Raw genomic sequence first — 15,215 nt, forward strand, 5'->3', positions numbered from 1 at the left:
TTCTCCCCCGATAGCTCAGTTTGGCCGGACGGCCAGCTCTAGGAAGGGTTCTGGTCGTCCCAAACGTCTTTCATTTGAGGATTATGGAGGCCACTGTGCTCTTAGGAACCTTAAGTGCGGCAGAAATCTTTTTGTAACCTTGGCCAGATCTGTGCCTTGCCACGATTCTGTCTCTGAGCTCTTCAGGCAGTTCCTTTGACCTCATGATTCTCATTTGCTCTGACATGCATTGTGATCTGGAAGGTCTTATATAGACAGGTGTGTGGCTTTCCTAATCAAGTCCAATCAGTATAATCAAACACAGCTGGACTCAAATGAAGGTGTAGAACCATCTCAAGGATGATCAGAAGAAATGGAAAGCACCTGAGTTAAATATATGAGTGTCACAGCAAAGGGTCTGAATACTTAGGACCATGTGATATTTCAGTTTTTCTTTTTTAATAAATCTGCAACAATGTCAACAATTCTGTGTTTTTCTGTCAGTATGGGGTGCTATGTGTACATTCATGAGGAAGAAGAATGAACCTAAATGATTTTAGCAAATGGCTGCAATATAACAAAGAGTGAAAAATTTAAGGGGGTCTGAATACTTTCCGTACCCACTGTATATAATGTTTGGGGGTTCTAAGTAGTTTTCTAGGAAAAAATACTGATTTTAACTTGTAAACAAAAAGTGTCAGAAATAGGCCTGGGGCTTAAGTGGTTAAGAACTATTTTCAGTGTAAAGAAGAACAAGAAGTCCTGAAAGTGATGGTTTGGCCCCTACAGACCCCTGATCTCAACATCATTGAGTCTGTCTAAGATAACATGAAGAGACAGAAGTATTTGAGGCAGATCTGCAGTTAATTCTCCAAAATGTTTGGAAACAACCTACCTGCCGAGTTCCTTCAAAAACTGTGTGCAAGTCTACCTAGAAGAATTGATGCCGTTTTGAAGCCATAGGGAGGTCACACCAAATTTTGATTTGATTTGGGTTTCTCTTCTGTTCATTTACTTTCCATTTTATTAATTAATAAAAATAAACTGTTAACAGTTCTATTTCTGAAAACATTATTAATTTACACTATTTCTTCACATTGGCCTAAAACTTTTGAACAGTACAATATGTAAATATATTATAATGTTTGCATGAGGGGAATATATGTTTACCAGTTGTAGCGGTGTCACTTTTATGCATTATCCTTGGGCGCGATTTTTACAATAATTTTTCTTTTTTCCTTTTCTTCTTTCTTCTTTTGTATATGGGTGAACATTGAATTTCCTATACTAGGCTTACAGTAACTTTGGAATGTTTTCCGCTGTTTTGATTTCATATAAGTGGGGTTTTGTAGTAGCAGACGGGTTTTTAGTAATTTTTGAAATGTAAACCTATATTACACTCTAGCATCAGCCGCCTGGTCTGGTTTCACGTAATTCTTTATAAACTGTCAGATTGTAATACCATTGGGGCAATGAGTGATGTGAGCAGATATATGTGCTCTGCAAAGTTCTGGAGAACATGTGAATACTAAATACTTGCACAACTTACTGCATGTGGTCAACAGGGGAGGACTGGGCCAGGGAGCAGGGGGGCAATTGCCCCCTGGGCCACTCTGATGGCCTGTAAAAAGACTGCACCACTTCTGCCTCAGACATGCCTAAAGGATTCCTGGAGAAGAGAAGTAAAAAGTCCCCACCGCTGACCTACTGAGTGTGGGATGAAGGACAGAGCAAAGACCCCCCCAGCATGGATGGTGTAAACTGTGTCTGAGCAGAGGCCGGTTCCATGCCCCACTGAAGACCCTTCCCCGACAAGCCCCAACCTGAGCTGCCCCAGCTCCCCCCAACCGCTCCCTGTTGGCCAGGTCGGGAACCCGGATTCGGCTGGTGAGTAGAGAGTACCTGGAGCAAGGCTTCACCTGGAATGGGGGTCACCAGGAAGAGGGAGAGTGGGAGGGGGGCAGAGTCGCTGCACCATGGACCGCTGGATTGTACTTGCCGCCTGGGCTGAAAGTTGCCAGTCAGCCCCTGGTGGTCAATATAAAGGAACACCATACTGATAGAATAAATAAAATGCCATTGCTGACATCTGCTTCTAAAAATTCTAGTTGTACAGCAGTCATATTAATCAAATGGCTCCAATCATTGATCTAGAGCAGAAGTACTCAGATCAAGAATCCTAATTCCACCTTTTTAGGGTATTTGCACACAGTACTGATGTATGAACATTCCTGGCAAAAAAAAAACCACGGGGATGGGCTGTATATCACTTGAGGGTATTTCTCAATACACATGTGTAAAACTTCTTCTAGCTTTTTTTTTTTGATCAAGTGAGTGCTATGTAAATGCGTTTTTGTGCATATGCATGTAAAAATCTGACCAGCAACGTAGATTTCTCCATTTTCTTTTTTTTTACTAATCTACATTCAGTGCATGTTTACACACCAGGCAGATTGAAAACAATGGTCTGCATTCACATCAGTTTAAAAAAAAGAAAAAACGCTGCATTTTAGGCAGCAGTGTGCAAGAGGCCTAAATCTTCAACCTTTCTCAATATAGGCAATTTAAAAAATATTGGAGCCAGGCAAGCAGTATTCTTAGAAGTAGGTCAACAGTCGCATTTTCCTCAGTACAATTTTACTTTAAAATAAACCCATCTTTAATATAAAATGAAACCGGACATGAAAATAAGGCGCAGAGGTACCTGAATAAATAATTTTTGTACAAGGACTTCAGTTTGTCTAAGAGCAGTGTAAAGCCCCGTACACACGTACCGATCGTCGGCACGATCGCCGAACGATCGGCCGTCTTTTGTCCAGGGCTGTCCTGTCCGCTGAAAAGTGCAAAAGACTGCACACGAATTTTGTCGGCCAACAGCCGACTGCAGAAGTGATGTCATGTGATGGTTAACTTTCCGTGTCTTTTTTCTTCTCTGAGCATGCCCAGTCTTGCAAATCTGCTGATTGTCGGCCGAAATCTGTACTGACTGACGCACAATCGGCCTTTCTGTTGTCGGCGTACAAAAATTTTAATGCCTGCAGGACAGATTCTGTTCGGCCGAAAATGCGCTGTCGGCTGTCAGAAGCATCATACTAACAAGCCGACAATCGGCCGATCGTTCGGCGGCCGACAATCGCTACGTGTGTACGGGGCTTACAGCAAAGCATTTCCAAAAGCACACTGCCCTCTCACATACTGAAGCCTGTATGCAAAACGCATTTTAACACTTGTAGGAGGAAACAAAGCGGTTGATTTACTAAACCAAAAGAGTGCCAAATCTGGTGCAGCTCTGCATAGAAACCAATCAGCTTCCAGGCTTTTTTTTTTTTGTTAAAAGCTCAATTGAACAAGTTGAAGTTAGAAGCCGATTGGTTACCACAGCTGCACCAGATTCTGAACTCTCCAGTTTTAGTAAATCAATCCCATAGTGTCTGAAATACCATACATTTTTTTTTCAAAAACAATAAATAACAAGCATATTACTATTTATTTCTTTATTCAAATCCTTACTAGGAGATGAACGTTACATTTTTAAAAAAATAATAAAAGAATCACACTGCATTATATACAAGGCTCGTGACATCACAGGAAAACAAAAACTCCATCTGAACACAAATAAACATTTTCTATAAACTTCAAAATTTCGGAAATGATGGAAACCAGATTTTACTGGGTGGCGCTCGATTTCTTAATTTACTGTGTTTTATTTTTTATATAAAAATTAATATACAGAAAAAAAATAATGTTACAGTTTTGGGCTTTCAATTGAAACGGAGACTCTTGTTCAAATCAAATCCTGCTAATGGTTTATTTGACTAAACAGAAAAAAGTACAAAAAACACAATACTGTCATTTGAATTAGCGTCTGACCTGGCTGTTTAAAGTCACTATGCACAGGACATTTTCCCATGCATCGACCATGCAGAAGTAATCACAATTTTAAATAAAATTTAATTTCTGTACATTTCACCCCAAAGTTACAATTTGAAGGTACAATAATATGCACTCATGCAAAATGAAAAAAAAAAAAAAAAAAGAAATATATATACATGTATTCACAGACTTTATATAACCCCCAAAGAAGATTTTCTTTAAAACAATACAAAAAATTTCTCTGACTTTTATGGAAAACATTATGTACAGCAATCTTTAAAAAAAACATCTGAACATACCAATGCATTAAATGACTGACAAGTTATATTTACAGATTCAGTCACACGTCTGTACATCTTTTCAAGAAAGGCAATTGCCTAAGACATATTGTTTTGTTTGTACATGTTCAAAAAATACATTTTATTTTGCAAATGTTAAGCTCAACTGAATATTTTTTTTTTTTTTCACAGCTTAAAAAAAAAATATTGTTTTCTGAATGGAAAAATACAATAATAATGAAGAGCTTATAATTAGCAGGTACAGCAGCAGGTACTTGGTGCTCCCAAAGCAACAGATAAAGAAGAATTATTTTGCCACATAAAAAGAGAGTTTGAGTTTATAGAATTGCACAGGGCCTAATCTATCAAAAAGCATTGTGGTCAGTAGCAGTCAAGCAGAATCTGACTCTCATTTTTGGAGCAGATCACAGAATGTATAGAAGAAGCTGATTGACTGCCATAGGGAACAAAAACCTCACTTCAAAACCATGTGTAAACAACCATTATAGAACTTTTTTTTTTTTTATAAAGTGAAAAGAAAAACATGTAAATGACAAATAAGTGTATTATTATCTGGTTCTCTATACAATGCATGCCATTGAAAGAGGCACTGTCACTTTGTCAATTCACTGCCTTTTTTGCCACCTTCCCACTGCAGAAGGCCACCATTTTTAAATGTTGGTGTCGAGATTTCTTTTACTGGTGGATGCCAGCCAGTGACTATATTGGGGCCTGGTGATTGGCTGCTTAACCCAAAGCAATGTCACATGGGAGAGGTTACATGCATTTCAATACATTGCGTTTATTATCTTTTACACCCAAGAGGGCTCTGTATGAGTGAGTAGGTGGCGAAGAAGCCCAGATCTTCGAATACACCCTTCTGCAGTAGTGAGCTAACTGGAGGCACTGAATGGACAAAGAGATGGCATATTTTTAACACCAGCTTCATGACCACACTGCTGTCATCTGCTAAAAATATACTGTACAGACAATATAGCATGTTTGCAAAAATAGCAATATAGAAATGGAAAAACCTAACTGTATCATATGAAATTTATTGTCCATTTTTTTTTCCTTTTTTGCTTTTATTTCACCTTTTAACTCAAAATGCTTCTATATACACAAAAATATATATTTTAGGCACACAACAAGTGAGAACACAGAGCATTATCAGTATCTTCAGTGTTTTTCTAGTAGCAAACCTTCTCTCTAGCTGCCTATTATTTGATAGAAGATTTTCAGTGTATCGTATAAATCTTTTTATTTTTTCCCCCCTAAACTTTAGAACCAAAATTGTTCTGCTCGATATCCGCACTGGCAATATTAGATGATGGGTGCACTAGAATGACGAGTCTGTCTTATCAAAGGAGGCTTGTTTTTTATTTTGTAATAGATAGATTGTCAGGAAGCTGAAGGGGTTTGAATTAGCCTAACACCAACAATACTTAGGTCCCTTTCACACGAGAGATTCGATCGGGTCCAGCTGTGTGTTTTTCAGCCGGACCCAAATGGACCCTCTATTCTCCTCTATGGAGCAGCAGATGAAAATTGACTTTTCTCCGTTTACACCCGGCTACCTCCAATCCGTTCCAATAAAAAAAATGGAAGGGAGCCCATTCCCCTCCAGGTGACTGGATCAGTTAGAAGGGCAGTCGGGTATAAACAGACAGCTGGTCCATTTACTTCTGGCTGCCTATAGAGCAGAGCGGGCTGTGTCCGTGTTTGCTCTGCATAAGCAGAACAGGCACAAACCAGTGATGCGCCCCGTTCAGCAGGGGATCAAAAGACGGATCCCCTGCTGAGCAAAACTGGCCTGGCCTGGCCTGTGTGATAGGGGCCTTACATAGTTTTGGATGAGCCTCTATCAGGGCTTTCAATTCAAATTGTGTTTCTTTTGGGAAGATCCTCTCTTATACTTCTTGTGAGGATAGGAAATAATAGGAAACCCTCCCAGAAAATATTTGTAGTTGTGCATGAAAGAGTTAGACCTTATGTTTTTATGCTGCCTGTGCCTACTTGTCCCAGTAACAACAGTACTCTCCATTTCATGTATAGATGTCACAGGGACAGAAAGTAAGGGAAAATCTCCCCAGTAGGGGTCATAGACAGAAATATTAACTGGACAGAAAAATGCTTTCACCGTTTATCCAAACCTAAAATTGTGACTGGGGTTAAGCCGGCAATACATGGATTGCCTTGTGTACACTCAGCCTGTTGTGTTTTTCCCATTGCTTTCCCACTGATCATTGTGTTCTGCCAGCAGGGAAGGCTCCTCACTGGCGAAACACAATAACGCTGCTGGAGGGATTCTCCCATCAACACTATGTTGATGGGGAATTCAAGAAATTTTCTCTCCTTCAACCTGTGGTAGAAGGAAAGAAAATTGCATAATCTATGGCCAGCCTTGGACTTTCATGAACCTGGAGTTTTAGTGCAAATGATAAAAGTGATCTGATCATTGCTTAAAACAGCTGGGTGGCTACTGAAGTGTGTACAAATAGAGGTGTTAATATATGTGCTATGTGAAACCGCTTGGTGATCATTCCCTTCTCCTGTGAGAGAAGGGAACTAATATCCTACCGAGTGTGCAAAACATGCATGCATCACAAAAGCAAACTGACATTAGTCCTGGTGATAAGGAGTAATGAAGAATGAGCATCACTGGCCAAATTCCGTGGCATATCACACTAGCTAAGACTTGTGGCAGCTACAGATTTCTCCAGTTTGTAGCTGGCTACAGAGTTGCTATTGCTTGCTACAATATTTCTCATCAGCTACAAAGTTTGGATGTGCGTCAATCACCAGGCTCTGGGTTGGGTATCCTGAATAGCTGCCGAAGCTAGTCAATCCCGAGGTTGGATCCATACCTTTGCATCTTTGTCCCGATGCATTTTCCATAAACATGTATCAAACTGGATGTCAACACACATTGATGTGCAATAAAGTGCCTTGTAATGTGCAATGAAATGCACAGCTTCACACGTTGACGTGCTACCAACGATTTCAGTGGAAAACGCATCAGGCAAAAAGATGTACCAAAAGGAAAAAGGTGTGACTGAGCTACAAGTCACTGGATGCTGCAATATTTATCTTTCATTGAACGCAATTAATTTATTCCTAAAAAAAGAAAAAAATGTATCTGTATTTCTTTTGACATGGCCCTAAACCCCTTTAGCCTAAAAGGTATCTAGTTCAGTATAAAGCTGCATAAGCAAGATATAGCGCCTTTTCTGTTCTGGTGTTGGCATTTTATGGACATAAGTGTTAATGTTATTATGTTTTTAGCAGCTTTTTAACACAAGATTTTTTTATCCAATCTTATAAAAAAAAAAATCACAGATGTCAAATCACTAAAGCTGGATTTGTTGTCGTGGAGTGAAGAAAAGAAAGTGTCAATACAAGCTGCAATATTGTTAGCGCAGGAACTGACACTCCTTATTTCATTTACCACTAGGTTACACCACGGTGACCTTGTGGTAACTAGCCATGGCTCACTGTGCGGGCTACATTGATTTTACATTAAAGAGCAGCTGCCAGGAACATAAAACTATCGAAAACTAAACTATAATTATTGCAGTAAGTTACATACTGAAGGAGGGGGTTCAATTGCCTTTTAGTCACTTGCGTGCTTAAAATGAATGTCACTATAGTCAGTCAGCTGATTGACTCAAATATGTTAACACAAGATGGACAAATATTATTCAGAATATTTAAACTGCAACTGACCTGCTGTAACCCAGTAAAAATGTCTTAGCGTGCTCAGAACAATTATAGCTAGAGGCCAACGCTATCTTATCAACATGCACATTTGGGGCTTATTCACATTTCTGTGCTTAAAAACATTTGTGCATTTTTTTGTATGAAGCTGCAAGCATGAACAAACATGCAACCGTATGTTTGCCATATGGAAGTTGATGATTGTACTACTAAAAGCAATGGTACAGAAGTCTACATGAGTTTTAGGTGCATATTATGGTGCATTAAAGCATGCCTACAGTATAGAACAGGCGTCACTAAATGGCGGACCGCGGTCCAAATCCGGACCCAGTTAATGTCTCATCTGGACCCCTGTGGTCCCACCCTTTAGAGTCGTTCTGCCCACAGCCTTCACCACTGCCAGTCTCACAGAGCCAACAGGTGGAGGCAGGACAGCTATAAACAGAGGGCGGGGGCTACCAAAGTTAACAAGCAGGTGATTGGTTGCGAGGATACAGGGCGGTCATCGCACAAACATGCAATTTGGACCTCTGCTGAAAGAATTTTTTACTGACTGGACCTTTGTAAATTTTAATTCACTACCCCTGGTATAGAACTTAGGGCTTGGATTCACACCTTTGGACTTAATATGCAATAATACATATATTAACCTCCATTTAAAAGTACATTACCACAAGGCAAGGTAATGTTCTGTATATGTGTGGTCCAGTGTCATTAATTCTTAATGACACCCCATCTGTGTGCACTGAGGGACCATTCAAAGTGAATGCATTGTCTTATTGCAAAGCACCCCAATGCATGAAAACGCACTCAAAGGTGTGAATAGGCCCTATGCAACTCACTGTGTGACCTGGGTCAAAGCAGGCACACCTAAATCAACAATGGTGAGTATCAGAGCAACTGTGGTAGAGTCTAAGGGCCCAGTTCACACACGAGCATTACTGCAACATTGCAACATGCCGTAAAGTGATGCACATGCATTGCCATTCATGTTCAATGGCACCCCAATGCACCTATTTAAAGTACAGAAATATTGTTTTTTTTTTTTTCAACCTGTGCAAACTAAAGAAAATCTCCCACCCCTCCTATGAAGTCTCACATGGTGGATGCTCTGCCATTCCTTGGCAATCTGACAGCATTTACCTGGACCAGCAAATGGGTATGCGCAGAAGGAGGAAGGTTCCAGCCCACTAAATCATTCCTCCCAGCTTAAAAGATTAGAAAAATAGAGAAATGAAAGCCCCAAACTATCTAAACCTAATTTGCAACCAAATTACTGAAAAGTACAATAATTCCACAAAATTGTGACATTTGGGCATATAAAACACTGCTTGAGAATCAATAGTTTTGTATTCCACTATTCAGCCAACCAGAACTTTAAAACATTTAGGACTCATTAATCTAGTCTCTGTGAAATCATGCCTACCTCTATGAAAGGACGTCGTCTATCATTTCACAGCAAGACACAAAACTGAAAAAAAATTTCTTTGCACAAAGTGTGTGCAGGTCCTTAAAGTTTATTGTCCTCTTGTCTGTGCCTAAGTAGACTTTCAAGTTTCCAAGGCAGAATGAATCAAAAAATGTAAACAGAATATTTTATGAGCAATATTTTATAGCGATGATAATGTAAGCAACAGGAGGGCTTACGCACAAGGCTGTTTCTGCTTAGTTTGAATTTCGCTATAGAACCAGAAAAGAGAAGAGAAAATAAAACAGCACTCCCACAGAGAAAACGATTCTCTATTTAAAACACCCCCAGTCCTCTTCAAGGCACATCGGGCCATGAGTTAAAGTAAGAACCTTGCCTAATGCCTTCTCTTAAAATAAGTGTGGGCTTTGCACATTCAGGGCAAAACGAAAAGTTTGCCTTAATGCCAGTCTGCCAGCTGCTTATGCTCAACTTCTCTTTGCTCCCACACCAGTCTGTGTACCTAAAGGAGCATGGAGAATAATTATTGAGTCTGTTCCAGGCCGCAGTTAGGTGTGTACACAGGACTGAGGACTTTCTTCGCTGCCCCATGTGGTAGGCCTAGCTACTTGGGTGCCATTTTTCAAGCACCACTGTGATCGATTGGGAGAAGAAGTTCCTCACATGCTCATCTATACCTGGAAGTACCTGGTATTTCATTTTGCTATCCTGGATAAACAGATTCACGAGACAGCAAAGAAAAGAAAAGTACAAGCAACTGTGGAGGCTGGGCATTAAAATGAACCTGTAATTTTGCTCTGCATGGTCAAAGCACAAGTTTGCTTTTGGTATGCCACCTGAGAAAAGATTTTCACCTAACCTTGCCTATTGCATTAACGGCCTTATCTTGAAAGGGCAAAAATGGGTACACACACATTTCTCTACTAGGTTCAGCACAGCAATGTACGTTTACCCATTTCACTTACATTGCTCTACTGTATGTTATGTTTAGCAATTAGGTTGAAGGTTGCCATGAAGTGGAATGCAGTAACCATAATATAGAAAGGTTTTGACAAAAACTTTGTGCACTCTCAGCCCAAAATTGCTGACATTATCCTCAAAACAAAATATGAAATTCAGATCTGCAGCTGCTAAATTATACAAGAGGCAAAAAGAAAATTATGTACATATAGAAATAGGCTACAGTCACAAGCAAAATCATCAACTTAGGTAGATGAAATGAAACCATGTCTGTAAAATCATGCTTTACTGATGCAATCATGCATGTCAACTTTGAAAAAAAAAATATTTTGAAACATTAAATGCAAAAGGGTACATTTTATCATTAAATTATTCAGGTTCCTTTTTTATTGAAAGCATATCGAAGAGCCCGTACTTGCTGCCATTGGAATTGTGTAAAGTTTTATTTACATTGTGATTGGAAGGCTTATTAAAACCAAGCATATTGGTTCCTGGAGAGTGGAGGGGTTCTCTTTTTAATGTCATCTCTGCTGCTTGTCCCAACAAAGATTCCGTCCAGCTGGTCTGATCCCGGAAACTATGACCAGCTGTTGAATGTGCCCCCTTTTGCAACATATAATACAATATGGGGTTAGTTTTTGTCAGCCTTGGAGAATCCTTTCCATGGTCATTTTTTTCGTTGTCTGCAATAACCCATTTGATGGGGCCTTTGTCACTAGGATTTGGGAACATATTTATCTGTCCAGGCTCAGTCCGTGGGGAGCTGTTTCTGAGAATGTCTGGGGAAGAATGAGGAGGGTTCTTTAAAGGAGATGGATACTGAAATGCCATTTGACCAAAACTATTTTGTTGAGAAGGTTTTCCCATAAACATATTCAGTGATGGAAGAATAAGTTCAGAATTGCCTACTAAGTTGCTTTGGTTTCCCCTCATCAACTCTTCAACTGCAACATTATTCCTATGCTGAGAGTCTCGGACACAGTTTTCTGAAAGCAAAAGCTGTTTCAGCACATTAAAACCCTTACTCTCTCTTGACCAGCCTACATTTTTATTGTCACTGAAGACATTCTGAGCCGTAAGATTTTTCTGGTCATGATCCATCTTTGTGCCACTTACTTCTTCCCGAAGGAAAGAGGACTCGCTTGAACAGGGTGTATAACAAAACTGCTTGTTTCCATTGTCTGGAGAATTAGGTTTTGCTATTTTCACATGGCTTTCTGCAGGATCATTGGGATGCATTTTTCTTTTTTTAGGTACTATGCAAGACATCTTTGATTCAACTTGTTTTGATTCTGGGTGCTGGATGTTTAAACCTAGATCACAAGAGTCAAATATGTCATTGGTCTGACGTAATAAGCGGCTCAGAAGACCATTTTTTGAAACTGATAAATCATGTGGTGTAGGGTGTAGAGATTTTATGTCCTCAGGGGGAGGCCTAGGTGCTTTCTGAAGATATACACCTGTGTTTGGGGTATTTGCCTCTCTTATTTGATGGGAATTGGATTCATCCTCTGGCTCAGTTTTGATTTTGACAGCTACAATCTGCTCATCTGCCAAATTTTCAGTCCTATCTGGTATTATTTCATCTTTAACAATAGGTTTCTGCACTGTTTCACTTCTGCATTTGTTAGGTGCAGCGAGAAGTAGCTGAAGTACTGTGCGTCGTTCTAAAAGGTTCTCAATTTCAGATCCAGGAAACCTAGAATCTAATGGAGCAGATGGACTGCTAAATCCCCTACCTTCATCAAATGGATGAGACTGATTTGTGATTAGAGGACTGTTTATTCTATCAATCAAGCCTATTGCATTGGAATTAATTGCACTCATTGGTTTCTGTGGCCTTTGTTCCTCAGTAGTGCTCTGCATTCCACATTGAGCTAAATTTTGTAGCAGCTTGCTAGCGCTAAAAGCAGCATTAGTTTGTGCATTGTCTTTTGGTATGGGGACAGCAGTTTGATGTGTTTTGCTTCTTGTAAGCTCCATCAAATGCTTTGAAGCTGGATTAATGATTCTTTCAGGCTGAACACTGCTTACATAGGAAGGGAAGTTGGGCTTAACTGGAAATGGCTGATGAGTTAGATTTAAAGGAGAGGCAGATGATGTAGACCTATGCAAAGACAGTGTGTTTAATGGAGAATTATGAATGCTAGGACTTTCTGAAAGATGGACAGGTGGGGACAAGTTAAACTTTGACAAGTCAGCTGTGTTTTGGTGTGTTCGTGGTTCTTCCATTATTCCTGTGTCATCCAATATTGCAGGACTGTCATCCATTTTATGGCCAAGAAGCAACTGTAATAGTGTTACTTTCTGATATGGTTTTAGCGTTGAATCCATTGTAGAGTCTTTGTTTTCCCTACCATTTTCAAGTCCATTAACTTTTGGTTCCCAGGTTTTAAGCAAAGATTCAGTTAAATTATCTATAGAGGCTGCTGAGTGCAATGATTGAGGCTTATCCACCCGATTTTTGAAGGACAAATCTATAGGAGCACAGTTAGAATGAGTACTTTCATCATCACTGCTCTCCTCTTCTGTAAAACTAGGATTGTTATCCGAGTAGTCATCTGTAGTTGTTGGTGTAGCACTTTCTTCAAAAAGAGAATATTTTTCACTATGTACATGGCTTTTTACAACACTTGAACCATTGTGGCTTTTGAGCAGATGCAAAAGCAAACTGTTGTTGGGTGAAGGCTTTGGATGATTTTTATCTATATGATTCTTATAACCAACCGATTTAAGGGGAGAACTTGGAACTCCAAGTTGACTTGAAAAAGGAGACATATTGCCTGGCTCACTTAGTCCATTAGTTATTGTCCGAGTTTGACTGTTCAGGCTATTTGGAACATTTGCTGACAACTGGAACCGGTTAAGATCTTTTTCAGAGCTCTCCTTCAGTCTTGCCATGGCAGCCAGTCTTTCACTGGCTAACTGACTTGCACTCTGTGCTTTTAAGGCATGTTCCCTAGAGTACTGCTGCAAGTGTGCTTCACTAGAGAGCAGCAGAGCTAACTGACTGCAGGCCACACTCGGTTTGGGTGAGACAGTAGGACTTGACCTTTTCTCCACCATGTTTGCAACAGCTTGAAGTCTTGCAGCACATGAAATTTGCTCACCTGTGCTTTTGGCAGCACTCTGGACAGGAAGAGGAGGTTCAATGTGCTTCTCCGGTAGCGCATTTTTACCTAAAGCAGTCAGATTGTTCTCAACTATTTTATCTTTTGATCTGCTCTTGTTTAATAGGGACCTTAGATGATTGGAGGCCATACCATAACACGGGTCATCTTTTTCTTCATGAACGGCATCTTGGTTGATGGAAAACCCTTGGTCTTTTAGACTCTGTTTTATCTGCTGAGTCAGAGCAACACTTTGCAGCCTGGAACTAAAAGACTGAAGTAAAGAGGCAAGCAATGTGCTATCCTGCTTCCCTTTGGGGACATTCTCTCCCACTCCAGTTAAAAGAGGTTCTTCCTTACCATTCACACTGGGAGAATCCGATAAGCGCCTCCTCTTTGCAGCATTCCAGTCTTCTGAGGATTGCAAGAGCCTGGCTTTCTTGAGATGCAGCATGCCAGACCCTTGACCATCACTGTGAACCGAGGCATTATTCTTACAGTTATTGAAAACACTGCCAGAAATGTTAAAGTTGTCTTCAACTTTTACACGGCCAACAGAGTGTTTGTCAACCACCGTCCCAGAACCTCCAGCTGCTTGATGCATTAGTAATCCTTCTAGGTAGGTTAAAACAATAGAATCCTGTTGTTTTTCAGAGCTAAGCTCTTCTCCATGAGTCATGTTCAACAAACGTATACGGAGAAGCTCTGTCTTTATCGACTTTAGACGAAACAAGAGTTGGAGCAAATTTTCGAAAGTAGACGGCTGCTATTTTAAAACAGCATTGGATGAGGAATACCAAACAGATGTCCTCTGTAAAACCATTGCCAAAAAATTGAAAGTCCCATCTCAAATTAATGTGGATATAGCATATTTAAATGCGTCTTTTCCCAGGAATATTTCTCAAGTAAATAAGTTGTCACAGATTTTCCACTGAAACGGCACTTCCATCCTTTTCCAAGAAATTATCTGCGAAACAAAAAAACACAAGACAACCATAAGAACTATTGTTATTATTAGCCATCATCATGCATATTTAAGTTACTTTTGCACACATAAGACCACTATACTAGGTCATAATAGGATAATACTAGTTTCTATAGTTAAATATTCTCCTACAGTATTTTAAAATATTTTTCAAGTATATATTCTATAATCTATTTGGTTAAGAAGCAATTAACCAAATAGAATAAGAAGCAATTAAAATACCAGTTGATTTTTTTTCTTCTTTGCCATTTTTGTCTCCTTCAGGAGATTCACTTCATGTTCTGTAGTCACAACATGAAGTGAGAAGAAATATTTCCAAAATGAAGTAATTTCTTTTTAGAAAACTGTCGCCAGGACAAGTGTTACTACTAGAAGATTCCCCCTCGTTTTCTTTTCTGGTGACAAGTCAAAATGTTTGGGTTCCCACTTCCCATCACTTTTAGCCCCAGTGTTAATGGTTAACAGGAAGAGAGGTGACAGGTGACACAAACAGCAATAAAAACATGACAGGGTTCCTCCACTCTATCCAAAATGTAAAAAAAAAAAAAAAAGTTTCTTCTTCTTTGGATAAAATACTTTAAAATACAATATATTGCTATAATAAAACCAAATTAAATTTTTTTTTTTCATTTAATTCTTAAAAAGCTTCTAAAAACAACATGTTAGGGGCGCCCATATATGTAGTAAATCCACTGTATTAAATACACTGCTGTTGACCATGTGTTCATGGTCCATTAACATTAAATTATAAATGTCACTGTAAATAATACCATTACATTATATAGGTAAACACACAGGTCCACCAAATCAGAGACCAAGTTTGATGTCCAATATAAACTCATATACAACAGGCATTGCTCTGCACACAGATTTTAGTGATTTGC

At 39.5% G+C, this 15,215-nt stretch overlaps 1 protein-coding gene and 1 long non-coding RNA gene across 3 annotated transcripts in view; one reads left to right on the forward strand and one right to left on the reverse strand.

Moving 5' to 3' along the window:
* The window catches only part of LOC309545471, a 960,129-nt gene that overhangs the window by 402,738 nt on the left and 542,176 nt on the right, over window positions 1-15,215 (forward strand). The window lies entirely within an intron of this gene.
* NRIP1 (nuclear receptor interacting protein 1) overlaps window positions 9,810-15,215 on the reverse strand; it is a 130,678-nt gene continuing 125,272 nt past the window's right edge. For both annotated transcript variants that reach the window (XM_082244653.1, XM_082244654.1), the window contains exon 2: window positions 9,810-14,313. In XM_082244653.1, coding sequence (XP_082100779.1) covers window positions 10,606-14,025 — 3,420 coding nt within the window. In that variant the 5' untranslated portion in view covers window positions 14,026-14,313 and the 3' untranslated portion in view covers window positions 9,810-10,605. The remainder of the gene's footprint in view (window positions 14,314-15,215) is intronic.

Source organism: Pelophylax lessonae, assembly GCF_965119305.1.
Source record: "Pelophylax lessonae genome assembly, chromosome: 2".
Taxonomy (NCBI): domain Eukaryota; kingdom Metazoa; phylum Chordata; class Amphibia; order Anura; family Ranidae; genus Pelophylax; species Pelophylax lessonae.